This window comes from Eschrichtius robustus, chromosome 13, assembly GCF_028021215.1.
Source record: "Eschrichtius robustus isolate mEscRob2 chromosome 13, mEscRob2.pri, whole genome shotgun sequence".
Taxonomy (NCBI): domain Eukaryota; kingdom Metazoa; phylum Chordata; class Mammalia; order Artiodactyla; family Eschrichtiidae; genus Eschrichtius; species Eschrichtius robustus.
This window is the reverse complement of record NC_090836.1, coordinates 106,643,483-106,668,845: the sequence shown is the minus strand read 5'-3', so window position 1 is coordinate 106,668,845 and position 25,363 is coordinate 106,643,483. Positions and strand designations below refer to the sequence as shown.

Here is a 25,363-nt window from a genome sequence, read left to right as displayed (position 1 = left end):
AGATGATACCAACAGATGGAGAGATATATGATGTTCTTGGATTGGAAGAATCAATATTGTGAAAATGACTACACTATCCAAAGCAATCTACAGATTCAATGCAATCCCTATCACATTACCAATGGCATTTTTCACCGAACTAGAACAAAAAATCTTAAAATTTGTATGGAGACACAAAAGACCCCGAATAGCCAAAGCAGTCTTGAGGGAAAAAAGCGGAGCTGGAAGAATGAGACTCCCTGACTTCAGACGATACTACAAAGCTACAGTAATCAAGACAGTATGGTACTGGCACAAAAACAGAAATATAGATCAGTGGTACAGGATAGAAAGCCCAGAGATAAACCCACTCACACATGGTCACCTAATTTACGACAAAGGAGGCAAGAACATACAATGGAGAAAAGACAGCCTCTTCAATAAATGGTGCTGGGAAAACTGGACAGCTACATGTAAAAGAATGAAATTGGAACACTCCCTAACACCATACACAAAAATAAACTCAAAATGGATTAGAGACCTAAATGTAAGACTGGACACTATAAAACTCTAAGAGGAAAATATAGGAAGAACACTCTTTGACATAAATCACAGCAAGATCTTTTTTGATCCACCTCCTAGAGTAATGGAAATAAAAACAAAAATAAACAAATGGTACCTAATGAAACTTAAAAGCTTTTGCACAGCAAAGGAAACCATAAACAAGACGATAAGACAACCCTCAGAATGGGAGAAAATATTTGCAAACAAATCAACAGACAAAGGATTAATCTCCAAAATATATAAACAGCTCGTGCAGCTCAATATTAAAAAAAAAAAAAAAAAACCCAATCCAAAAATGCGCAGAAGACCTAAATGGACATTTCTCCAAAGAAGACATACAGATGGCCAAGAAGCACATGAAAAGCTGCTCAACATCACTAATTATTAGAGAAATGCAAATCAAAACTACAATGAGGTATCACCTCACACCAGTTAGAATGGGCATCATGAGAAAATCTACAAATGACAAATGCTGGAGAGGGTGTGGAGAAAAGGGAACCCTCTTGCACTGTTGGTGGGAAGGTAAATTGGTACAGCCACTATGGAGAGCAGTATAGAGGTTCCTTAAAAAACTAAAAGTAGAATTACCATATGACCCAGCAATCCCACTACTGGGCATGTACCCTGGGAAAACCATAATTCAAAAAGACACATGCACCCCAATGTTCACTGCAGCACTATTTACAATAGCCAGGTCATGGAAGCAACCTAAATGCTCATCGACAGACGAATGGATAAAGATGTGGTACATATATACAATGGAATATTACTCAGCCATAAAAAGGAACAAAATTGGGTCATTTGTAGAGACGTGGATGAATCTAGAGACTGTCATACAGAGTGAAGTAAATCAGAAAGAGAAAATCAAATATCGTATATTAACGCATATATGTGGAACCTAGAAAAATGGTACAGATGAACAGGTTTGCAGGGCAGAAATAGAGACACAGATGTAGAGAACAAACGTATGGACACCAAGGGGGGAAAGCGTCCGTGGGGTGGGGTGGTGGTGGGATGAATCGGGAGATTGGGATTGACATGTATACACTGATGTGTATAAAATGGATGACTAATAAGAACCTGCTGTATACAAAAATAAATAAAATTCAAAAATTCAAAAAAAACATTTTACTGTTTGCTAAGAATTATTTTGAATTGTGATCAAATCATGTGTCCTATTATATCTCTTTATTCAACTCGTATGGGCTTTTTTTTTAAATTGAAGTAGAGTTGAGTTACAATGTTGTGTCAATCTCTGCTGTGCAGCAGTGACTCAGTTATACACACAGAGACACTTTTTTTCATATTCTTTTCCATTATGGTTTATCACAGGGTATTGAATGTAGTTCCCTGTGCTATACAGTAGGACCTTGTTGTCTATCCATCCTATATATAATAGTTTACATCTGCTAATTGTATGGACTTTTTTGTGGCCCAGTACATGATTATTTTCTGCAAATATTCCATGGGTTTAAATAGATGCAAAGTTCTCTCCCTACACATAACAATTAAATCAAGCTTGATTTCTCTTTTCTCGCACTTGTTTTTTGTCTGCATATCTGTCCATTTCTGGAATGGGTGTATTGAAGCCTGGGGAAGGGTGAGGGCAGAGTTCTGGTCTGTGGCGCAGCCTGCAGGACGCCTGCCATAGCCATGGACTCCAAGGAGGAGAGGCGGGGGAGGGGAGAGGCGGGGGGAGGGGAGGGGCGGAGCCAGGTAGGACGGTCCGTCTGGTTGCCTGGAGGCGCGACCTGGACACAATGGGGTCTGGGAGCTGGGCCGGGCAGGGGCAGGAATCCAGACACCCCACCCTGCCTTCCCAGCCAGGAGACACAGGAGCAGGTCAGTGCATCAACTTCGGGGGCCCCCCTCCGGCACCAGGTCCCCCACGCCGCTCCCTCGCCCCGGTATCCTCCCCCAATGTCCCTAAACTATCCCAGTTCTCCAGAACCCCGGGGAATTCCTCTCCCGCAGTGTTGAGTCCAAAGTTGGAGCGCGCACATACACCTCCACTGAACTCATTATGGGGGTGGGGGACGAGAGACGGCCTCGAAGCTCTGTCCCTGCCCCGCGCCCCTCTGGAGCCGGAAAAGCTACCGTTTGTTTCCCTGGTACTTGGGATAGGCGCGGGCCCCGCCCCGGAGTCCGGCCCGTCTGGAGGGGATAGGGAGTGCGGTCCCGCGAGTCAGGGTGGAGGGGCCGGGGCCGCCACCTTGTGTCCGCAGGTGTTGCCGGCAGAGAGAGCTCCCACCGTACCATGGGCTCGGAAGTCTGGGTCGGCCCGTGGCGGCCGCACCGGCCCCGCGGCCCCATCGCAGCGCTCTACAGTGGCCCGGGGCCCAAGTACAAGCTGCCAGCCAGCACCGGTACCAGCGGCGGGCCGGGGGAGGGAGGCAGGCAGGGGCTAACCCTAACCCTAACCCTAACCCTGGTGATGCTGGGGCGCCCCGCAGGTTACATCCTGCACGACCCGTCGCGGCCCCGCGCCCCAGCCTTCACCTTCGGCGCACGCCTCCCCACGCAGCAGACTTCGCGCGGCCCCGGGCCAGGTCACCTGGTGCCCGCTCGCATGACCGTGCGCGGCCGCGACGGCGCCCCCGCCTACTCCATCTTCGGCCGCCCGCGCCACGCAGCGCCCTTCCTCACTCCTGGACCGGGTCAGGACCCTGGGACCCCGGCCTCCCCAACGCCGAGCCACCTCAAGGGACGCCCACTCGGGAACCCCCCCCCCACTGAGCCCGAGTCCCCCTCGGGCACCCTAACACTCCAAATTCGGTTCCCCCATCTCCGGATCTCAAAAGAGCTCCAAGCCTCACCGGGCTTTGACAAATCGTGGCTCGAATTCCCCCTAATCCCTGGACTCCAGCCCGGGCACCCATCAGGTCCCCAATGCAGTTCCGGCCCACACCCCGGTCCGCCCCGCAGGCAGGTACTTCCCGGAGCGAGCGGGGAACGCGGCGTACCCCAGCGCGCCTCGGCACACCATCGCTCCCCGAAACTGGGGCCTCCGTGCGGAGTCGCAGACCCCAGGTGAGCCCAGGAAGGCCCACCCTGCACTGGCTGCGGAGGGGAGACCGGCCGGTCCTCAAAGACCCACCCTCGCTGGCTTCCCCAGGCCCCGGGACCTACACTGTGCCCTCGCTCCTGGGCCCGCGCGTCGTCGGTAAAGTTTCGGCCCCGATTTACTCCATCTACGGCCGCAGCGCGGTGGGCAGCTTCTGCGAGGACCTCAGTAAGGTGGGGAAGGGGCTGCCCGCACCGCGCGGCGAGGGGTCAGCGGTCGACGGGCCTGGAAGCCGGACACAGCGCCCCTCCCGCCCTCCCGCAGACCCCCGGGCCCTGCGCCTACCCTGTGGTGAGCCCTGGGATCTACAAGCCCCGGGCCCCCCAGTTCTCGATGCTGGCGCGGACTTCGCTCCCCCAAGGCAACAGCCTGAATCCCGGGCCTGCAGCCTACAACGTGGACCAGGTGCTCTGCAGTTCTGCGTCAAGGGTCAGAGGCGGGGTAAAGGGGTCCGGGTCGGGATCGAGGGTCTGAGGTGCGAGGTTGGGACCCGGGAGCCCTGCGCCGGCCGGCAGCGCCAGGCCAGCGACGTCTCCTGGGTCCGCAGCACCGGAAGCCTCGCGGCTGGAGCTTCGGGATCCGGCACTCGGACTACCTGGCCCCGATGGTGATCGACGTGGATGACTGACCAGCCGGGCGGGCGCGGCCCCACGAATGTTTCTTAAAACCTCTGGAGCCAGCAGCCTGTCGGCCTCTCTGTGCTTGCGGCGAGGCGGGCGGGCAAAACGGGCAGGTGGGCGGGCCCGCGAAGTCCCGGACTTCTCGAGCTCCCGCAGGCCCTCGTGATTGGCCAGGACAGAAGCGAGCCGGGTCGTCCTGCCCCTCCGAGGCGGCGATTGGCCTAAAACCCCGCCTGTCGGGAGGCCCCGCCCCTCCGCGGCTCCGGCCAGGCGCGCAGTCCCACTGTTCCCACCCTGTGGCCTCCCGCGAGACGGGACGGAAGCCGGTTGGGATCCGACGAGGACCGGCGAGCGCCGCTGTGCAGGACAGGTACGGCCCCGGATCAAGTTGTGAGACCGAGACGTGAGAGCCAGACACGGAGACATGCACACGGGCGACACAGACACGGGACTGAGGGGCGGACACGGGAGAGAAGCGAGAACGGGGTCGGGACAAGGGCACTTGGCCTCAGTGACACGGACACAGGGCGGCGACAGGTTCCAGATGTGTGTCGCAGCCCGGAGTCGTGGCGGCCCCACCTACCCCTGTCGCACCTGCTGATCTCTCCCCGGGCGGGAGCCAGAGCCCAAGCAGCTGCCGGGGCTGATCCGCCTGAAGCAAGGGTACGTCAGAGGCTTCGTGCGCGCTGTGCTGGACCGGACGCGCAGGGCGCACACATCCGTGCGTGAGGACGGCTGGCTGCCCCTGACCCCGACCCAGAGGTCAGGCCCAGAGACTGCCTGCCCCCAGGGACGCCACAGCGCCCCACCACTGTCACTGACACTGAGGATAACCCATTGCTGTGGGAACGCCCCCTTTGTGCCGTCTACACCACCTTACCCGAGGAGACCGCGGCCCTGGCCATGTCTGGGCAGCAGCTGGAGTGGCCAGAAGCCTGGTGCCAATAGCTTGGGGACAAACATGCCCTGAGGCAGAGTCCTGGCACCTGCCCTGGCTGCCTGTGGCTGCAAGGTTAGAAGACACCTCCTCTCCAGACCAGAACCTCTGACCTCAAAAAGGCCAGCAGCCACAGGCAGCTCCTAACCTCACGCCTGACCCAGACAGAGCCCCAGAGGCAGGGCCCAGGCTTCTCACCCCCAGGACAGAACTTAGATCTCCCTTCCCGTCAGCCCCCAATAACAGGACCAAATCATCCAGCTGCCCCTTCCCCTTCGGTTCCCAAGGGAAGAGCTGTGTACTGCTCTCCGTCCATCCCCCAGACTTGTACCCCCAGCAATAGGTACCAGCCTCCTCCCCCCACTGACACCCCCCATCCCAAACCAGGACAATTTATTTTCCATTCCCTCTCCAGCTGGACACCCACTACACTGCTCAGTAAATACTTAACTCCAGCTGAGTCCTAACCAAGGAAGGTGAGGAAAAATGTGGGGGTGGGGAGGTGACTGTGCAGGTGAACAGCATCCTTGCCTAGCATGTACCAATAGTCAGCAGACGTGGTCTGGGGCACGTGGGGGGGCACCTTGGGTAAACTGGAGTCTATTCATGGATTCACTGTCACCCAGAGCATGTATAGGCGGGCCACTGATTGGTCATTGATCTGGGTTATTGATAGAAACATTGGCCAGAATCTCTGAAGGATCACTAGGGAGGATACTGATCAGTTATTCTTGGGTCATTGGGCTTTGGTCAAGATCATCAACGGAAATTTGATTGGAGTCATTAATATGGACTTGGTCAAAATAACTGATGGGCCTCTGGTCAATCATTAATGGGCCATAGGACATTGATCCATATCTTTGATGGGTCATTAGTGAGGACTTATCGGAATTGTTCACGTCACTGGTCATTATTTTGGACATTTGTCAAGGTTGCTGATGAGTCCTTGGTCAGGGTCAGTGATGCGATCACTGATCAGAGGCCACTGAGGGTCACTGGGAGTCCTGATGCGGGGGAGGTTGGCCAGATGCAAGGGCTGCCAGGGCAAGTGGGCTGCTGTATTGTGGGTCAGAGCAGGAAGCTTGTTCCTGCAGACGGAATCCTGCATGAAGCAAGAGATGTGACGGCCACTGTCGACAGCCTGCCACTCATCACGTGTGACCTGACCCCAGACTCCAGGGTCCACCTCCTGCATGTTAAAGACCCCTGACCTATGAACACACACAACCACAGGTGATCTGACCCAAACCCAGGGTCAGTGTCCCACATCACAGGATGCCTGACCACCCACTCAAGAAGGTGACCTGACTGATGCACCTGTCATCCCAGCACATAGGGGACTTGACCTTCCATGCTCAGGGTCCCTGACCCCTCATGACTGACCCGAGACTCAGCATCCCCCGCATCTCAGAGGAAGCTGCAGGATCTCCATCACCTTAGCCTCCCCCACACAGCCTTCATCCTCAGTAAGAAGGCAGTGGACAGCCTGTCTGCTCTGATGGTAGGCAGGAAGTTCAGAGAGGCCGCAGTCCTCCCCAGCCAGGCACAGGCCCCGGAGCGCCTGGAGCCTGTGTGGCCTCTCCATAGGGGTCCCCATGTGGCTATGGCATGTCTGTTGGCGTGGATCTCCTTATGTGGCCCCAACCTCCCGTTCATAACTCCAGCAGCCTTGGTCCTCAAGGTGAGCCCTGTCTCACCCTGCCTCTGCCGGGACCGGCCTCACCGCTGGCAGGCCCCCCCACCACCACTTCTTCAACTCCCACCCAGTGACCTTATCAGAGCAAGGCTGACCTGGCCTCGGGTCTGGGGAAACCCTCACGGCTCTCCCGCCCAGACCCGGTGCAAGGTCTTCCTGACCCCCACCGCTGAAGTCAGGCACACTGCCGCTTCACGTCTCCCCCGCCCCCTCACTCCAGGGGAACTGGCAACCAAGGGTGCATCAGGGGCTGGAGTTTGACTGCACGCGAGACGCGGGGAGGGTCCACACTGAACCGTGTCTCCGCAGGTTGGCATGGGGCAGCCGCTCTGACAGCCAGGGACAACCCCGCCGTAGGCCACGCCTTGGAGTGGAGGAAGCGCTGCTGTGCTTGGACGGCCTGGGGCCACCGGGCCTGCGGACCCGGTCACCCATCACCAGGCTCGGTGAGGGGACAGGGAAAGGGGCACCCGCTCTGGCTCAGCCCTACGCCCAGAGACCCCCCTCCCCTCCTGAGCCCGGCTCCTCACTCCCCGCCCCACCGCGCGCGCAGGCCGACACGCAGCAACGAAGCCCGAGAGGCGCGCAGCTATGCGGGTGCCTGGTGCGCCGGGGCCGTAAGCGAGAAGGCGATTAGGCCCGGCAACTAGGGACAGCGCCGAACAAGGAGCCGCCGCCGCGGGGGGCGGGACCGCAGGGAAGCCCCGCCTCCAACACGTGACCTCTGGCGGACCCGCCACCTTCGGCGCACGCGCACGGCCCAGCGCCGGCCAGCTCCATGCCAGTCTGCGCGAGCGCGGCGCCGTTGACGCATGCGTGCTGGCGTGGGGCGAGGTGGATGGCTTCCGCAGCTTCCCAAGTCGCGTCCCCAGACTCCTGGCACCGACCCCGGCGCGCCGGGGGCCTGGAAGACCGGCCCGCGAGGCGCGTTCCGGGAGGGCGCCCTGAACGGGGCTCCCGGAGGAAAGGGGCCTCCCGTAGAGGGGCCCTGGAAACGTTCGCAGGCTGCCTCCGTTTGCAGGTCCATCTCGTGCACCGCTTAGAACACAATTTGTAAAGGAGGAAGCTGGTGTGAACAGGGTAAGGGACGTATCCAAGGTCGTCCAGCCCAGGAACCGTCGGACGGGGCGGAGGCCGGACGTTTAGGAGTCTTCCAGAGGGTCCTCCCAGCAGCAGCTGAACAGGTGAGGCGGGGGCGGGGTCCTAAGACCTCCGCCTAGCAAACCTCCAGAAGGCCCTGAGAAAGGCACAGAGGACACCGAAGCAACAGCAGGGCGTGGGCCACGAGCTCAGAGCTGCTGTCGGGTACTCGGCTGTGAAGAGAGTGGGCTCGAGGCAAGTGGAAACCTTCTCTTCCAGGGTGACTGCCGGCCGGAAGGTTCTACGTGCGAGGGGCTCGGGGTGGGGGGGGGGGGGAGGCGCTGCAGGCTGCGGTGCGGGTGGCACAGGATTTTCGCGGGGCCGGGGGCCAAAGCACCACGGTTGAAGCGGCCTCAGAGGGGAGAGGCTGCAAAAGGGCCGGAGGAGTCAGTCTTGGGGAGGTTGCAGCCAGAGACTCACCTACCTCCTTTCAAGAAATGGGAGTTTATTGCAAACAGATAAATATGCTCAGGAATCCGGGCGAGGCATGCGCTTGGAATGCTCTTGGTCAGCTCAGACGCTCAGGTGCAGGCGAGGGCTGGGTTGGTTAGAGCTGCAGGCACAGGACCGGGGGCACGGTCCGGGTGGGATGCGATAGACTGAGACTCTCAGGCTAAAGGATAGGAGGGACAGGGGTGGACGCTTGATGACACCTAAGCTGGAGTTTGAGGTTTCAGAGGTGAAGCAGTTCTGATCCCAGGTGAGCAGCTGCTGATAGCAGAGCCTGTGTAGGGCTGGTCCTTCAGATGGCAGCAAGCGTCTCCGGAATGACGGGGTATGACCCGGGAGGCCGAGGCACCTTCTGGCTCCTGACACCCTTGCTCTTTTCCAGGAGCGTTCGGCCATGCTGTTGCTGGCTCAGGCACCCAAGGCTTGGCACAGGCTCTTTCAGCTCAAGCCTCCAGCCCTCCCTAGGACCCCAGGAGGAGAGGCCCAGCACGTGAGGTACCGGCTCCTATCAAGGCAGGGCCCTGCAGAGACGGGAAGGCAGGACCAGCCCCAGGGCCCTGGGCTACGAACTAGGTTGCTGATCACAGCCTTGATTGGGGCTGGGCTGGGCGGGGTCTGGCTGGCCATGAGGGCCGAGAAGGAGCAGCGGCAGCAGCGACGACGGACAGAGGCCCTGCGCCAGGCTGCCGTGGGCCAGGGTGACTTCAGCCTGCTGGATCACCGGGGCCAGGCTCGCTGCAAAGCCGATTTCCGGGGCAAGTGGGTGCTGATGTACTTCGGCTTCACTCACTGCCCGGACATCTGCCCCGAAGAACTGGAGAAGCTGGTGCAGGTGGTCCGGCAGCTGGAGGCGGAGCCTGCCCTGCCCCCCGTGCAGCCCATCTTCATTACCGTGGACCCCGAGCGGGATGACGTGGCAGCCATGGCCCGCTACGTGCAGGACTTCCACCCCAGGCTGCTGGGCCTGACCGGCTCTGCTGAGCAGGTTGCCCAGGTGAGCCGCAGCTACCGCGTGTACTACAGCGCCGGCCCCAAGGACGAGGACCAGGATTACATCGTGGACCATTCCATCGCCATCTACCTGCTCAGCCCTGACGGCCTCTTCACAGACTACTACGGCAGGGCCAGGTCGGCCGAGCAGGTCGCAGACAGCGTGCGGCGCCACATGGCTGCCTTCCGCAGCGTCCTGCACTGAGCTGGGTCATTAAAAGGATGTGGTGGAGCTGTGTGTGCCTGAGATCTATACCAGCAGCCCCTGGAGGCCACGGCAGGAAAGGGGCTGGAGACATGGTTGCTTCCTGGGGTGCAGAGGATGGACAGCCCTTTCCTCCACACGGAACAGTTTTGTAAAGGTTTTTTAAAGGGATTGGCGGGATGGCAACACTTTATTGGGCTGGGCGAGCCAGGAAGCAGAGTGGAGTGAGCAGATGCATGCCCAGCACCTGCGGGGGACAGGGCTCCAGGGCCCAACCCCGGTCTCAGTGCTCCCCACTCAGGGATGGACCATGGAGGGGGCAGCATAGGTCTGGAAGCGCTTGTGGGCCCGCTGGTACGTGAGCAGTCTCAGGGACATGGTATCCACCGCCGCCTCTAGCCCAGGCTGCTGGGTGATCTCCACTGTGTAGTCGTTAGCCTGTAGAGACGGATGGTCAGCAGAGACCAGGGGCCGCTTCCCTCCCAGGCTCCCAGGCCCACTCACCAGCTGCAGGGAGGCCAGCATGGAACGACACACCTCAAAGGCAGGCTGGCCAGCCACCAACTCCGCAAAGGGACACCACTGGTTGAGTTGGCTGAACCTTGAGACTACCTGGTCCCCGTAAGTGTGGATGTCAAAGGGCACATGCTGCTCCTGCAAGGGGGAGGGGCAGGTCCTGGGGCTGGCCCAAGGCAGGCAGCAGGAGGCTCCAGCCCTCCACCAGAGGCCCTGGCCCGGCCCACCTCACCTGCTCCTGGAGCAGGGGCTGGATGACGTCCTCCCAGTCCCTGATGCGCTGGCTCAGCTCTGTCTCCTGGACGAACTTCTGCGAGGTGGCGATGAAGAGCTCCTGGGGGAGGAGCAGGGGCTATCGCCTCTGTGCGGGGCCCACCGCCCGGCTCCCCCACCCACTCTGACCTGGGCCTACCACGTTCCTCCGGACCAGCTCCTCGTAGCTTAGGGACGCCGGCATGGCTTCCGCTTCTGGAAAAGGGCAGCCGTGAGGTGCTGCGGCCGTGAGCCTCACCTTCTCCTTCCTCCCCTCAGGGTCCCCTGGCCAGCAGCCCGCTCCCAGACCTACCCAGGTCTGCGTCTTCCCCAGGCTCGGCCCCCTCAGGCTCTGCGTACTCCTCGGGCTCTAGAAAATCACCTGCTGGGAGGGGAGGACCTGAGTAGAAGGCGGGTTAGCCCACAGCCAGCGCTGAGCCCCGACCCGGCCTGCCCCCCGTAGGCGCCCACCTGCCGCTCCCAGGTCCTCCAGGGAGTCCTCCAGCCGGTCCTCCTCCGCAGGCCACGGTTCCTCCTGAGCCCTCGGCTGCCACCGCTCGGCCGCCTGCGCAAAGAGAGCATCTGAGGGGCACTGCCTCTCCCACCAGGGGCCGAGTGGGGTCCAGGTGGTGGCCGGTACTTGCCTCCCTCCTCTGCAGCTTCCGGAGGGTCTCCAGCTGCTCCCTCACGTGCCTCCAGTACAGCACCTCCATGTCTGCACACGAAAGCCTTGTGAGAAGGGCTCCCTCATCCTGCCCAGGGCCACCCGAGTCCACCCAGGCTGAGGGGAGGTGGCAGAGCATGGTGCCATCATCCCTCAGAAGAGCCCACAAGGCCCCGGCCTCACCTGCAAAGGAAGGGCCCTTTCGCCGGGGCCTCCTGCTGTCAGCGTGGTCAGCATCTGCAAGAGGACTGGGTCAGCAGGCGCCAAGCCAAGTCCCACAGCCACAGCCGGGCCCCCGGGCCCTCGGGCCCTGGCCCAGCCCCCAGGCCCACGCACAGGCAGCCAGGTACCACTGGTGGAAGTCCTGCAGCTTGACAGCAGCCTTCCTCTTACGCTTCTGTCCTGGAGCCTCCTCCACACAGGGGGGCACGGAGTAGGGCCTACCTGGGGGCAAACACAGTCTCGGAGCACAACCGTGGCCCAGGGCAGATCACCGTGCCCACGGGCCCTGGAGCCCCAGCCTCCACTCAAGCCAGGTGAGCCCCGCCCCGGACGCCCAGGGGCAGTGCCCCTCCCCCAGTTACCTTTCCTGAAGGGCTTAGAGTCCAGGGAGTCGAAGGGGTCCAGGCCCTGCCAGGGGTCTGGGGTCTCCTGAGCACAGAGCACAAGCAGACACAGGAGAGTGGAGGACATGCACCCTCCCCCCAGTCGAGAGACATAGGGAGGGCGGTGCCCTGGGGCTGCAGGAGAGAGGTCCAGTTCTGGGGAAGAAGATCGCTCAAAAGACAGCCACTGCAGAGGGGCCTCAAGCATACCCTCCCTGCTTGGGGTCCAGGCCCCACCACCCCTCACCTTCAGCCGGGACGCAGGCTCCAGGGCCTCCCTTCGCTCCCGTAGTGCACACCTCCTGGGCTGGGCCGCACTCTGCAAAGAAACGCCGAGGGTTCCCCTCTCCTCCTCCACCCAAGGCTCCAGGCACCCCAGCAGCCCTGCTCTGGGGCCAGACACCAAGAATCCTGCAGGGACCTTCTCTGGGGGCAGGCAGTTCAAATAGTTTAATGACTAAAAAGTAAAACAAAAGTTCTAGGAAAAACTTTGGGAGAACATACAAATCAGTAAACTAGTGGTCACGGGGTACTTTTTCTTCTTTAAAAAACAGAGAAAAAATAATAGAACGATGTGATATCCATGTATCTACCAGGCAAAATTGACAAATGTTAATATTTTTTCCTATATGTGTCAGGATTTTTTCTTAGAAAAAAAGATTTCTTAGCTCTAGGCTGGATCATAGAGCTGACCCTCGGGGATGAGGGAGGCCGCCTGTCCACTCGTGCCAGCCTGGCCTTGGGAGAGTCAGCTCTGGAGACCAGCTGCCATTCTGGGTAGTAACCTTGAGCACCAGCCGCCCCTGTCTGAGAGCAGCAGCTGCTCTGCTCGGAGAGGGGAGAGACGTGAAAGCTGCTGCCCAAAAGGGCAGGGTGCAGGGCCAGGTCTAGGGCTGGCTGGGGGACGCACCCACTGCCCTGGTGTGCAAGGACCAGAGAGGGGGCAGAGACCAGGGGACTGCCTTCCCTGTGTAAGCGAGACTGTCCCCGCCAGGGCGGAGGGCTAGAGCTTTGCAGGCCGGATGGTGGGTCCCACCTGCTCTGGGCTCCTGGGCTCCTGCGGCTCCATCGGGACCTCAGGGGCTGAGGCCTCGGGGGGCTCTGCTGCCCCCTCTGTATCCTCTTCCTCACCCCCACCTCCGGGCACTGGGCCTTCTGGAGTGGTGCCTGGGCAGGGAAGGAAGAGACCAGTCAGCCCCAAGGAGCCTGAAGACCAGACAGCAGAAGGGGGGCTGCCCCTCCGGGATGAGGGGCCGACCCAAGGAGAACCTGAGAGGCCATTCCATTCCTCTCTCAGCTCCATTTGTTAGAACCAGAGGATGCGGCAGGGCATTTTACACTCTCGTCATACTGCTGCTCTGTTTGGTTCATTTTATTTCTTAGTAATTTTTCTCTTGAAATGCTGCCACCTCTGTCTGCCCAGAGAGGAGGGGGTGGGCCCAAACCTCAGAGCCCCAGAATGGTCAGGGGGTGGTCACTGAACCAAGACAGCACAGAGGCCTGCTCCCCACGCCTCACCCCTCCACAGGCTGTACAGCGGTGGGCAGGCTGGGGTGGCTGAGTGCAGGGCCCCATCCCCCCCCCCCAACCCTGCGGCTCCACCTGGCCGCTCGCTCCTCACCTGGCTCCTGGGAGATGCTGAGCGCCGGGACGGGACTCCTGCACGCAGAGACTTCCATTGGCTGCTCCTCAGCTCTCCCGGCCTCTGGGAAAGACGGGGGATTGAACGGGGTCAGCCCCGCTTCCCCCGCAGAAGGCCCCTTCCTTCCCACCAACATCCGAGCCCTCACCCTTCTGGTTCCTCGGCAGCAGTGCCCCCATGGGGGACATGCCCACCGGCTCCAACATGAAGGCTCCTCTGGGGTGGGGGGTGCACGTATTCATCCTAAAATCCTTCCGGCTGGCCAGGACCTCCCCCCGACAGCTGTGCTGGCAAAAACACAGGTGCTACAGTGACCCTTCCCCAGCACACCCCACCCTCCACCCACCAGGCTCGGGCCCGCACCTGTACAGGGGGTTACTATTCTTCTCTGTCTCATCAGGGGCTACCAGGGCCATGGGCAGGAGGGGGACGATGAGGGTCTCCTGAACAGAGGCCAAGAGTGGGTGAACCATGAGAACCCACGTGGCATGACACCACCTTCCAACACCCCCATCAGCTAAACGCAGGAGAGGGGCACTCACACTGGGGGCCTGGTCACTCCTCAGATCCACGTTAGCGCGGGAATCAGAGAGGTCATCCAACGACAGGAACTGCGGGGGAATGGAGAGCTCAGGAGGGTGCCTGGCAAGCACAGGGGGCAATGCCGGGCACCCAGGAAACCTCACCTCATACTCCACTTCCTGGGGGGCCCTGGAGCCGGCATCCCCAATGGGCCCGTCTTCCCGCTCACAGGAGAGCTGCTTGGCCCGCCTGAGAGAGAATCAGTGCAAGGGCATCACAGGAGGCCATGGGGCCTCCCGAGCTGCATGCAGGCCCCACCTCCAGTACTCACTTCTTGCCAGAGATGAAATCAAGAGCCTGGTAGACCAGCGAGTAGAGATATTCCACCTGGCAACCAGAAGCGGGCAGTGAGGATGCAGAAAGGAGGGGCCCTCCCCAGAGCCTTTCGAACTAGTCGTCCGAGTACACGGAGAAGCCCAGATGTCCTCTCCAAAACCCCCAGCACAATTCCTGCCAATGTGGCTGCCAAAAATACTTGTCCAATCAAACCAGTATGTTTCCCCAGAATTACCTAACAGCCGAAGCTCCCACTCCTCCTCCTGCGCCCTTACACCATGCCGCAGCAGGTGTGGCCACCTCCACACTGTGGCACCCCGCCCTGTGCCCCACGCAGCCCTGTCTGCCTTCACTGCTGGCACACCAACCAGCCTGCCTGCAGCCCGCGTCCCTGCTGCTCCAACCAGGGCCCAACCTGCAGGAGCACCTGGGGGTCTCTGCCAGCCCGTCACAGCTCCAGCCACAACCTGTGGGGCCCCACCGTTAAGGTGAGGGTTGGGATCTTCCAGACACCACAAAGCACCCAGCAGGAGGGTGCATACACGCGCTGCCCCTGGGCCATTTCCTCTGGGGTGACAGCGCCCGGTAGAAGACAGCGGTGAGCAGAACAGATGGTGGCCCCTGATCGCATGGATCCCACTCACCAGGTAAGAAACGTTAACTTTCTTAGTGTTTGTCACATACACAGGACTGTGCTTCATGCTTCGTCTCATTTACTCTGTTTGAATTAGGTGCCATCACTATTCTCGTTGTATACGAGATAAACTGAGACTCAGAGAATCAAAGTAACCTCAATCAGTAGTGGGTCCAGGACTCGCACCAGGGATGTAGAAATCCAGTGCTGCACCATCTAATACAGCAGCGGTGAGCCACAGGTGGCGCTATCAATTTAAATGTAATTAAAAGTTAATAAAACGCAAGATGCCTCAGTCACGCCTGCCACATTTCAAGGGCTCAGGAGCCGCACGTATTGGACAGCGCAGATCACAGAACGTTCCCATCAGCTCGGAAGGTCCGGCTGGACGGCGCTGACTACAGCCAACGCTCCCCTCACACCTTCCAGACTTCGTGCTAACATTTTGCTACACCTGCTTTATCACATATCTACCCGTCTACATATTTGTCTATCGGTTCACCTTAGGGTTTGTGCTTTCAAAGTTAGTTGCAGATATTCCTTCTTAGGACAAATGCAGGGCAAAAGAATCCAATTTAATTGGATCATCTAGGACAAAAACCAATGAAGTCTCAGACCATCTTAATAACTTACAGTGCCCAGAGGTAGGTCCACGGTACCGTGCGCCAGTTACCCTGCATGCAGGTTACTCCCCCTCCTCTGTCTGGTTGGGACCCCGTTACTGAGCTCCTCAACACACTTCTTCTGAATCCTTAACCTCCGGTGCACTTTTTATTTTCCCCCCTCCCACTAAACCACCAATTTGGGATCAGTGCTGTGGTCCACGTTTCCATGCTCCTCCACTAGGGGACAGCTACTGCTGCTGGAGAAGAATTTCCAGCGTTTAATCTTCATTAGACTACCCATGCTTTCAATTAATCTTTTATTTTGCATTCCCCTCAGCAAATATTTTGAACTTTCGCCAAACCTCACTCTCCAAATTTCCTATCCAGTAGCTGATTCTCAGTAGCTGACTTATATGCTCCATTGTGAAAATTGGGGCTGGCCTTAGGTGTGAACTCTGCAAACTGTTGGGCCCACCTTCTCTGCATCAGTGTTTCTCCCTGCAGTCTCCTGAGATGAGTCGTCTTTTCTTTTTTTCTTCTGGTTCTTTGTTTCATCCATTTTCCTCTCCCAGCTCCCCTTTCCCCTCCCCCCACCCGGCTGGCCACCCCAGCTCCGTGGTTTTCAATCCTGGTTGTCAGAGGGTAGTTCAGAAAATCCTGCGACCTGCCTGCCCCTCCGCCCCACCACCCGGGGATCTTGATTTAATCAGTCTGGGTTAGGGCGAGGCACTGGTGATTAACTGGAGTGTAGCCTGGGTTGAGAGCCACCGATTTAGTATTTGCCCAATCTCTTTCCTTCCCTTTACAATAAAATGTCTTTCTTTCTTTTCCTTCTTCTTTTTTTTTTTCGGCCACATTGCACGGTATGTGGGATCTTAGTTCCCCGACCAGGAATCAAACCCATCCCCCCGGGAAGCGCGGAGTCCTAACCACAGGACCGCCAGGGAAGTCCCAACCCCGCAATTATCAAATCCAAGTTTGTTCTTCGGTGTTAAAAGGTGGCGAGGAATTGGGGGAGGAGGTGGGAGGCGCTGGTGAGCCTGCCACCTGCCCCGGCAGGACAGCAGACCTCGGTCCCACGAGACCCTACAACACCAAGACCAGTAGCCAGGAGGGGCCCACCTTCTTACTGTAGACACACGCGGAGCCCTGGATCAGCAGTGCTGCCTCAATGAAGTTCATTGTGGTTTTGCCTTCGTCAAAAGAAATGCAGATCTGGTCCAGCTGCAAGACACAACGCAGGGCAGTGGGAAGTCTATGCACCCTTCTCGCCGGCAGCCCACCCGCCACCCCAGCTTCTCCCAGTGCCACTGGCCCAAAGTACCCATCACCACAAGCAGCCCCTCAGAACGACAGCTCTGGCTCTGCTTAGGGCTCACCGGTTGTGCAATTTTTTAGAGGCAAAAGACAGGTCTTTGTGATTTTCGCTACTTCCTGTAACCTCTGAGACCTAGTGTTTTGGAAGAGGGAGGCCCCTAGAGTGGATCGTCCACAAACGGCCAGAGCTACACACCACCTCCTCTCCGGAGGTGCTCACACCTCACCCATCCTAGTCGGGGCCAACTCAGCCAGACTCCAGCAGGAAGACCCCCCACCCCGAGAGAAGGGCTGAGGACCCTCAGGGGTGGGGGAGACAGAGACAAAACGCTGGGGTCTCAATCCTTGGAGCAGGAAAGTCAGGAAACACTTCCAAGTACATCCTCCTCCTTCCTCTGCAACCACCAACCCCGCAGCCCCTCATGAGCCCCAATTCCTACCACCCCTTAAATCTGTGTCCACCAACCATATGCCAACAGTCCCCAAGCCCACCTAGACCAGCTCTCTCTCCTAAGCTGCAGAACTGTGTTTATAGCTGCCCACTAGGTATGTCCACCAAGACATCCAAAGTCCCCAGACTCTATCTCCATACTTAACTCAGGATCTTCCCCACAACCCGGCGCCTCAGGGAACAGTACTCTGAAGCCTCCACGTGGTTTTCAAGCCCTTTGCCTTTGCTCTCCATCTGCCTGGAACGTCCAGCCCCAGCGCGCTCAGACTGACCTCTCCAGCAGTCTCCCTAGGACGTGCCTCGGGCCTCGCCACCGTTAGGGTGGTCTTGTCACACTGAGTCTCTCCTCCCCCAGCAGACCGTGAGCCACACTAGCGCAATTCCAGCCTTCAGCTCAGCGCCCGGCACCGGCGTTCAATACACGTCTGATGAACAAGGGGGGACAACGGAGCTACGCCTGAAGACAGACCGATGCTCCCCAGACAGATGAAGGGAACGGCATTTTAGGAAGAGCAAAGGCACCCACGCAAAGGCAGTTAGCAGACACAGGTTTCAACGATTTAGGAAGATGAGTACTACGCAAACATGTCCAAAGCAGAGGGTGTGCTGGGGAATAAGGCGAGATGTTAGGTACTACGGTGGCACAACAAAGGGGGAGAGTCTGAGAGGAGCCACCATGGCACCACTTCTGCTAATTCCTGAAAGACAGAGGAAGTGTGTGAAGAGGACAGCAACATAAAATGTGTTTTAAAAAAAAAAAAAGAAAGAATGTTCTGGTAGCTATGTGGAAAATGAAAGGAGGAGAAAGACAAAACTAGAGGCAGAGAAATCAGAACTTCAGGGGGCAGAGAAGGTTTGGAAAAGCAGACACATGAAGCAGGAGGGGAGCTGACCAAGCAAGTAGGTTTACCAGGCATCCACAAGCACCCTGCTCAATGTGGAAGCCTGAATCCACAGCAGCCCCACCTAGCATAGCTCTCTGAATGTTCTCAGGAGACTCTATGTCTAAGCAGAGGTCAATTGCCAGATCAAGTGTCCATTTCACAAACATTTGTTCTGCACCTACTATGTGTCAGGCATTCTATTAAGCAAAGGGGAGAGAGCATGAACATAGTCCCTGCCCTCACAGAATTTACATTCTAGGGTGGAAACAGACCATAAACAAGTTAGAGAATAGCTTACGATGAACATTCTAAAATACAGAAGGTACTATGACAGAGAACTATTTTAGACATGGTGATCAGCGGATATTTCAACTGAGAGATACAGGATGAGAAAGAATTAGTCATAAAAAGAACTAGGCAAAGAATTTTTGCCATTGAGTGCAGAAAATATAAAGACTCTCAGCGAAGAATGAACTTGGGTGTTGTTGACTGACAGGTTCAAAAGAACAGGTGGAGAAGAGCCTGTCACAAGGCTAAGACAGTGGGCAGGGCCAGGTTCAGAGAAGGAAATGTGGATTTTCTTCTGGGAGCAATGGAAAGCCACTGAGGGGTTTCAGGCAGGGCAGTGCTGCAGCCTGATTTTAATTTTTAAGCATCACACTTGCTGCTGGGCGGAGCATGAATTGGATGGGGCCAAAAGCAACAGTAGGGAGGCCAGGAAGGAAGGTTTTCGCAGGAATGGGAGCCAAATTGTGGCCTGGATCAGAGAAAATGGAAAATAGATGAACTGAAGTGAAATTCTGGTGGCATGGGAGAATTCACGGGTGAACTGGTGTGGAGTGTGGGGTTTCAATAGCTCTTAGCGTTCACCTTGGTTGAACAGTAGTGCCATATACCACGATCAGGAAGGCTGGGATTTGAGCAGGAAAACAAAGAGGTCCCCTTTATAATATATTAAACCTGAGTTGCCTGTGTGAAATCTAAGTGGAATGTCAAGATGAGCAGCTGGATACACAAAATAGATTCCGAAAAAAGACCTGGAATGGAAATATAAATCGAGGGAAGGGGGAATAAATAAATAAACCTAGGAGTTGTTCTCATACAAGTGATACTTAAAATCATGGAAATAAATTAAATGGCTTAGGGGAAATGCGTAAAAAGATGGCTCAGGCCACACCCTGAGGAGCTCAACACTGAGACTGGATAGGAGAGAAAAAGTAGGTAACGAAATCGGAAGAAAATCAGAACACCAAAACCTGTTTCAAAAAAGAGGACGTGGTCAACCCACCAAATGCTGCTGAGTTGAATAAGATGACACTTCTGGTGACCCTTGGATTTGGTAAGAGGTATATCATTATTGATCAAGGCAAGAGCAGTCCAAGCGGGCTGAGGAGTGAAAGTGAAGTGCAGAAACGGAGCGGACAGCTCCTTAACGACGTCTAGACACAGCTGTCAAATACGGGAAAAAGGTTAAATGCTGACGAGATGGAACATGGCAGTAGCTTGAAACTGGTTTGAAAATCTAACATCAGATATCCCTCTTACATCGTGATCCAGACCTCTCACACACCCACACATGCACACAAATCGTAATCTACTCTATTAGAGAAAAATGCTGGTCGCCACTCACTAAATCGATTTCAAGGCTCACTAACGGGCAGTTACAGGAGCTGTAAGGACAACTCCAGGCTAATCTAATAAAGGATGATTTCGAGGGGCAGAGACGGGGCTGGGATAAAAGAAACGAGCCTGAGGACGAGTGCGATCAGAGCGCCAGACGGACACACAGCAGGAGGCGGCGGGGCCCCCGGCAGCCCCTGCCCCGCGCCACTCCCCGGGGGCCGCCCTCACCTCCTCAAGATATTCGCCCAGCTGGGCCGCCACATCCACCTCCCAGTTCTTGGTGAGGTCGCGGATGGGCTGCAGGAGGTGAGCGAAGCGCGCCTCCACGTCCTCCATGTCCGGGAGGGGCCGGGTCGGCCCGGGGACCGCAGGGCCGGCTTCGAGTGGCCCAGTGTGCTCAGCCCGCCGCTAGTTCTGGCGCCATTTTACTGTTCCCGCCCAGGAAAATACGTAGCGCGCAGCGACGCGCGCACATCTCTGACGTGAAGCTGAGGAATCGCACCGGAAGGGTCTCAGGACGCGCCGGAGGCGGGGCATGCGTGGGGACGGGGCCTGCGGCTGCGTGGGGCGGGGCGGGGCTTGCAGCTGCCGCCGGCGGGGAGGGGCGGGGCGGACCGGACCCTGGTATCCAGTCCAGCCCGCAGCAGCGTAGCGGATATGGCTGGCTCTCGCCTCCCGCGGCAGCTCTTTCTCCAGGGCGTGGCCGCCGTCTTCATGTTCGCCTTCGCTTCCCTCTACACGCAGATCCCGGGTGAGGGCGCCGAGGGCGGGACCCCCCCGCGGGACCCCCCCCCAACCCGCGCCCTGTGACCGGGACCCCCCCCCCCCCAACCCGCGCCCTGTGACCCCTCATCTCCCCACCCGACACTCCGCTGTCTGGGGGCGGGAGTGAAGGCCAGGCCTTGATGCATGGGGTAGGGGGCTGCGGTTTGTGTCCTGCGGGCCGCGGGGGTGTGGGCAGTGGGAAGGCGTGCAAGGGTCCCTTTTCAGTAGGGTTCTGGGTTCTGGGTTCTGACCTGGGGCGGGGGGCAGAGCCCTGAGGGGGGTGGGCCCAGACCTGGTGGGCAGGTAAGAGAACACGCTCTGGCGTGGAGGAAAGGGGAACAGGGCCCTGCCGGGTGGAAGATCCTGACCTGGGGGAGTCGGGTAGGCCTGGGGCCTGACCTGGGTGGGAGGGTCTGGAGGGTCTGCAGGACTTGACCTGTGAACGGGCAGAGTCAGCAGGTCCTGACCTAGATTGGCGGGGGTGGGGGTGGGGGTCTGCAGGGCTTGACCTGGGGAGGCGGGTCTGAAGGCCCTGACTGGCGGGAGGAGTCAAGCCTTGGAGGGCAGTGTCCAGTGCCTGGCCCTGACGTGCCCTCTCACAGGCCTGTACGGCCCTGAGGGCATCCTGCCTGCACGGAGGACGCTGCGGCCGCAGGGAAAGGGACGCTGGCCGCAGCTGTGGGAGACCCCAACGCTGCTGTGGGAGACGCCGCTACTGGGGTTGGACACAGCACAGGGCCTGGAGCTGCTGAGCCTGCTGGGCACCCTGCTGGCCCTGGGAGCCCTGCTGCTGCACCAGCTGCGCCACTTCCTTGTCTACCTGCTGCTGTGGGCCGCCTACCTGTCTGCCTACCAGGCAAGTGAGGGCTGCCTGCTGCCCCCTGCACCACTGGGACCCTTATCTCCAGCTCACTCCAGGCCCATGCGCTCTCCAGCCCACCCCTGCCTCTGCCTTGTCTGCCTTTGCAGACACACCCCCCCTGTTCCCTGACAGCCCTTCTCCCTGCAGGTGGGCCAGGTGTTTCTTTATTTCCAGTGGTGAGTGATTTTTGGGTGTGGGGCTGCAGGAGGCTGGGTGGGTGGATGGGGTGGGCTGTGTTTGTCTCTCCCGGGAGGACCCCCTTAGGGGAGCAGCCTTGATGGGGAGGAGGCCCTTTGTGCTGTTTTTTCTCCCCACAGGGATTCCCTGCTGCTGGAGACTGGCTTCCTGGCCTTGTTGGTGGCCCCTCTGAGGCTGCCCCCGCGCCACAAGCACGCCCAGGGCAGGCTGGCAGGGGTCTTGCCCCACGAAGACCTCCCCTTCTGGCTCGTGCGCTGGCTGCTGTTTCGCCTCATGTTTGCCTCGGGTGTGGTCAAGCTGACCAGCCGTTGCCCCGCGTGGTGGGGGCTCACCGGTGAGGTCTCTGCCTGGACGTGGGGCAGTCTTGGGGGACTCTGCCTAGCCCTGACCATCCGCCTGTCACCTGCAGCCCTCACCTACCACTTCGAGACTCAGTGCTTGCCCACGCCCGCCTCCTGGTTTGCCCACCATCTGCCCGTCTGGCTGCACAAGCTCAGCGTGGTGGCCACCTTCCTCATCGAGATTGCAGTGCCCCCTCTGTTCTTCGCTCCTGTTCGCCGCCTGCGCTTGGCTGCCTTCTACTCCCAGGTGGGTGGGGTCCTTAGCCATCAGGAAGACAGGCAGGACGTGGCCTTCCTCTGCACTGCCCAGAGGGTCCCACCGGGGATGGGGTGTCTGCTGCCAGCAGTCAGAAAGGCCTCACGGGCAGAGGAGCGAGTCAGCCTGACGTTGAAGGTGTGCCTGTGGGGCAGGGCTGCAGCCTCGCTGGAGGATGTCCATCTTGGGTCAGCAGGGGCAGGTGGGGAAGGGCCGCATGAGGCGTGCCGAGCTTGAGTTTTCTCCAGGTGGTGGTGGGGAGCTGTGGAAGGTGTGAGCCAAGGGGGAGGACAGGTGGAGTGGGAAAACAGAGGCCTGCATGCGGTGATGAGGGGGGCACAGGGGCCTGCAGGAGAGATCTAGGTGGGGCGGGGAGGGATGGTGCAGAGGGGCCTGGAAGTGGGCTCTGAAGGGCGCAGGAAGGGGGCGGCCCCTGCAAGCGCTGAGTCCAGACCCTCGCCAGGTCTTGCTGCAAGTCCTGATTATCATCACTGGCAATTATAACTTCTTCAACCTGCTCACCCTGGTGCTCACCACTGCCCTCCTGGATGACGCACACCTGGCTGGCAACAGCCGCCGCAAGAAGACGCCCTCCTGTGAGTGTCAGCCTGTCCCGGACAGACAGCCGTCCTCACCCCCGCTGCCCGCCAGAGTGTTGCCAGCACCCCCCACGTGACCCTGCTCTAGCTCCACCCCAGCGCCCTGGCCGTAGACCCTCCAGCCCTGTTCCCAGCCGACGCATGACTGTCTTGCCCTGCAGCCTGGCCCAAGGCCCTGCTGGCCCTGCTGCTGGAACTGGCCGTCTACGGGCTGCTGGCCTCTGGCGTGGTGTACTGCTTTGGCCTGGAAGTGGATTGGGAACAGCACAGCGTTCACTCCAAAACCAGTGAGTGCCAGCTGGGGGCTCAGGGCAGAGGCTGGGCCATCCCTCCTCACACGCCCTTCCTTCCACAGCCTTCACCTTCCACCAGTTCTCCCAGTGGCTGAAGATGGTCACCCTCCCCACCATGTGGCTGGGGGCTGCCTCCCTTGCCTGGGAACTGCTGACCGCCCTCTGGAGGTACATAGTCAAAGGGGGTGGGGTAGGGCTGTGCAGAGCAGGCCTGACTGCATTTCGGTCCCCTGCCTGCCAGGTGGACCCAAGTGCGAGGGTGGCTGCAGAAGTTCTGTGCTGCAGTCCAGCTGTCCGTCTTTGGCACGGCCACGGTGGCTTTGTTCACGATCAGCCTGGTGAGTAGTCCCTTGCGGCCGGGGTAGGGGGTCGGGAGAGGGCTGGAAGGTCATTGCTGAGCCTCTGCCTACCTGTGTCTAGGTGCCATACTCCTACATGGAGCCCTCGACCCATGGGCGCCTCTGGACTGGGGCCCACCGCCTGTTTGGCACCGTGGAGCACCTGCAGCTGGCCCACTCCTACGGCCTCTTCCGCCGGATGACTGGTCTGGGTGGACGGCCCGAGGTGGTGCTCGAGGGCAGCTATGACGGGCACCACTGGACGGTGAGAGCTCCCTGGGGCCCCCGTCTGGGGCGCGTGGCGGGCTCCACGGGGCTGGGGAGCCCACAGGCGTGGGGTTGGGGGGAAGAGCCGGGAACCAGGTCCTGCTGGCAATGCTAAACCTAACTCTGCCTGGCAGGAAATCGAGTTCATGTACAAGCCCGGTAACGTGAGCCGGGCTCCCCCCATCGTGGCGCCCCACCAGCCGCGCCTCGATTGGCAGATGTGGTTCGCGGCCCTGGGCCCGCACACGCACAGTCCCTGGTTCACAAGCCTGGTCCTCCGCCTGCTTCAGGGCAAAGAGCCTGGTGAGGCGGGGCCGTGGGGCGGAGCCTATAGGGAGGTCTTCGGGGGCGGGGCTGCTGGAGGTGTCACGGGGAGGGGCGGGGTTGGGGGGGCTGTGGGGGCGGGGCCGCGGGGAGGGCCCAGGCTGAGGGAGCTGCCGGGTGCTGAGCTAGCTCCCCGCCCCTCGCAGTGATCCGCCTCATCCAGAACCACGCGCCCAGGTACCCCTTCCACAAGCAGCCGCCCACTTACGTGCGGGCCCAGCGCTACAAGTACCGGTTCTCGAAGCCCGGGGAGCAGGGGTAAGGCCGGGCGCCGGGTGGGGTGCGGGGCCTGTGCGCTGGCGCCGCCTGAGTGCCCCGTGCCGTTGCAGCCAGTGGTGGCGACGCCAGTGGGTGGAGGAATTTTTCCCGTCCGTGTCCTTGGGGGACCCGACGCTGGACATGCTGCTCGGGCAGTTTGGCCTTCAGGTGGGAAGGCGTCAGCCAGCCTGGGGTGGGCGGCAGGGGTGGGCCCAGGCCTTACTCCACGCCCCCCCGACCCCCTCCAGGACAAGAGCCCGCCCCGGCCCCGCAGCTCCAGCAGCACCCTGGCTCAGGCGCTCCGCTGGATGCGGGAACAGCTGTCTCCCCTGGAGGCCCCTGCCCTGCTCTGGGGGCTCCTCGGGACCGTGGTGGCCATTAGGGTCATGCAGGCCCTTCTGGGCCCCCAGTCCTCCCCTCGGGCCAAGGAGGAGAAGCACAGGCCAGCCCCCCCGGAGGACTCGGTGGCTGCCAGCAAACAAGCTTCCCCAGCCCCCGACGTAAGCAGCGATTCCCAGACCCCTCGGCGGAAAAAGTAACCCCATTCTGTCAGCCACACGTCCGGAGAGGGTCAGGGTCCCGGCTTGTCTCTGGCCTTCTGCAGCAGGACGTGGCCCAGCCACCGTGCCTTAGCCAGCTGCCACGCAGACGCAGGTTGGGGTGCTGCCCTTTTGCTTCGAGGGCCCACTCATCTACCCACGCTAACCACGTCCCGTCCCAGGGCATTCTCTGGCCTGATGGATGGCCCAGGAGGCCCGTGTGTGACTTGGCCCAGGGTCCTTCCCAGGACATTGTAATCAGGGCTGTGGGAGGTCCTTCCCTTTTGCTCCCACCGTAGGGGTCCAAGCTTGATGCCCCTGACACGAGCTCCTGCACAGAAAGGGATGAGGCTGACCTGCTGTGGGAGAGGAGGAAAGATGGCCCTGAGGTCATCTCCACAGCAGCCTGTCCTGTCATTCGGATCCGTGAACGAATAAAGGCAGTTCATGCTTGATCGTGTGCCTGCCATTTCCTTCCCACTGGGGAGGCCTGAGGGCAGTGGGCCGTCCCTGCCTTTGACGGTGGACACAGCCCAGATACTGTCTGGCTGATGGCTGACCAGTCTTCCTGGGTGCCTTCGCTGTGCAGTCCTCAACATTCTCGTCTATAAAGTGGACGCAAGGGTC

At 59.3% G+C, this 25,363-nt stretch overlaps 4 protein-coding genes across 8 annotated transcripts; 3 read left to right on the top strand and 1 right to left on the bottom strand.

The window, feature by feature from the left end:
* The first annotated feature begins 2,800 nt into the window (after window positions 1-2,800).
* Window positions 2,801-4,259, top strand: CIMAP1B (ciliary microtubule associated protein 1B). Of its 3 annotated transcripts, none has more exons than XM_068561477.1 (6): window positions 2,801-2,909; window positions 2,997-3,200; window positions 3,469-3,573; window positions 3,659-3,780; window positions 3,872-4,012; window positions 4,155-4,259. In XM_068561477.1, the coding sequence occupies exons 1-6, from the start codon at window positions 2,801-2,803 to the stop codon at window positions 4,233-4,235; spliced, it is 762 nt and encodes a 253-aa protein (XP_068417578.1). In that variant the 3' UTR covers window positions 4,236-4,259. The 3 variants fall into 3 exon arrangements, with proteins under 3 accessions (XP_068417578.1, XP_068417577.1, XP_068417579.1); XM_068561476.1 differs by having other exon boundaries at window positions 3,872-4,036; window positions 4,155-4,235; XM_068561478.1 differs by lacking the exon at window positions 2,997-3,200.
* A 4,169-nt stretch (window positions 4,260-8,428) lies between these two features.
* On the bottom strand, window positions 8,429-20,177 carry NCAPH2 (non-SMC condensin II complex subunit H2). 3 transcript variants are annotated; one of them, XM_068559930.1, is made up of 20 exons: window positions 19,925-20,177; window positions 16,544-16,645; window positions 14,178-14,233; window positions 14,011-14,095; window positions 13,867-13,935; window positions 13,688-13,767; window positions 13,473-13,606; window positions 13,304-13,387; window positions 12,719-12,849; window positions 11,930-12,001; window positions 11,662-11,728; window positions 11,414-11,521; window positions 11,261-11,314; window positions 11,058-11,128; window positions 10,885-10,978; window positions 10,727-10,813; window positions 10,574-10,629; window positions 10,394-10,495; window positions 10,150-10,299; window positions 8,429-10,083 (listed from the first exon to the last, which is right to left on the bottom strand). In XM_068559930.1, the coding sequence occupies exons 1-20, from the start codon at window positions 20,030-20,032 to the stop codon at window positions 9,943-9,945; spliced, it is 1,851 nt and encodes a 616-aa protein (XP_068416031.1). In that variant the 5' UTR covers window positions 20,033-20,177; the 3' UTR covers window positions 8,429-9,942. The 3 variants fall into 3 exon arrangements, with proteins under 3 accessions (XP_068416031.1, XP_068416032.1, XP_068416034.1); XM_068559931.1 differs by having other exon boundaries at window positions 10,727-10,798; XM_068559933.1 differs by having other exon boundaries at window positions 10,727-10,795; window positions 19,925-20,176.
* On the top strand, window positions 8,845-9,672 carry SCO2 (synthesis of cytochrome C oxidase 2). Its single transcript, XM_068559934.1, has one exon. The coding sequence runs from the start codon at window positions 8,845-8,847 to the stop codon at window positions 9,643-9,645; it is 801 nt and encodes a 266-aa protein (XP_068416035.1). The 3' UTR covers window positions 9,646-9,672.
* A 120-nt stretch (window positions 20,178-20,297) lies between the features above and the next one.
* On the top strand, window positions 20,298-24,939 carry LMF2 (lipase maturation factor 2). The gene is made up of 14 exons (XM_068561184.1): window positions 20,298-20,447; window positions 21,064-21,317; window positions 21,471-21,499; window positions 21,641-21,855; window positions 21,931-22,109; window positions 22,582-22,714; window positions 22,879-23,004; window positions 23,073-23,178; window positions 23,252-23,348; window positions 23,431-23,613; window positions 23,750-23,918; window positions 24,086-24,197; window positions 24,269-24,365; window positions 24,446-24,939. The coding sequence occupies exons 1-14, from the start codon at window positions 20,354-20,356 to the stop codon at window positions 24,734-24,736; spliced, it is 2,085 nt and encodes a 694-aa protein (XP_068417285.1). The 5' UTR covers window positions 20,298-20,353; the 3' UTR covers window positions 24,737-24,939.
* Window positions 24,940-25,363: the final 424 nt, after the last annotated feature.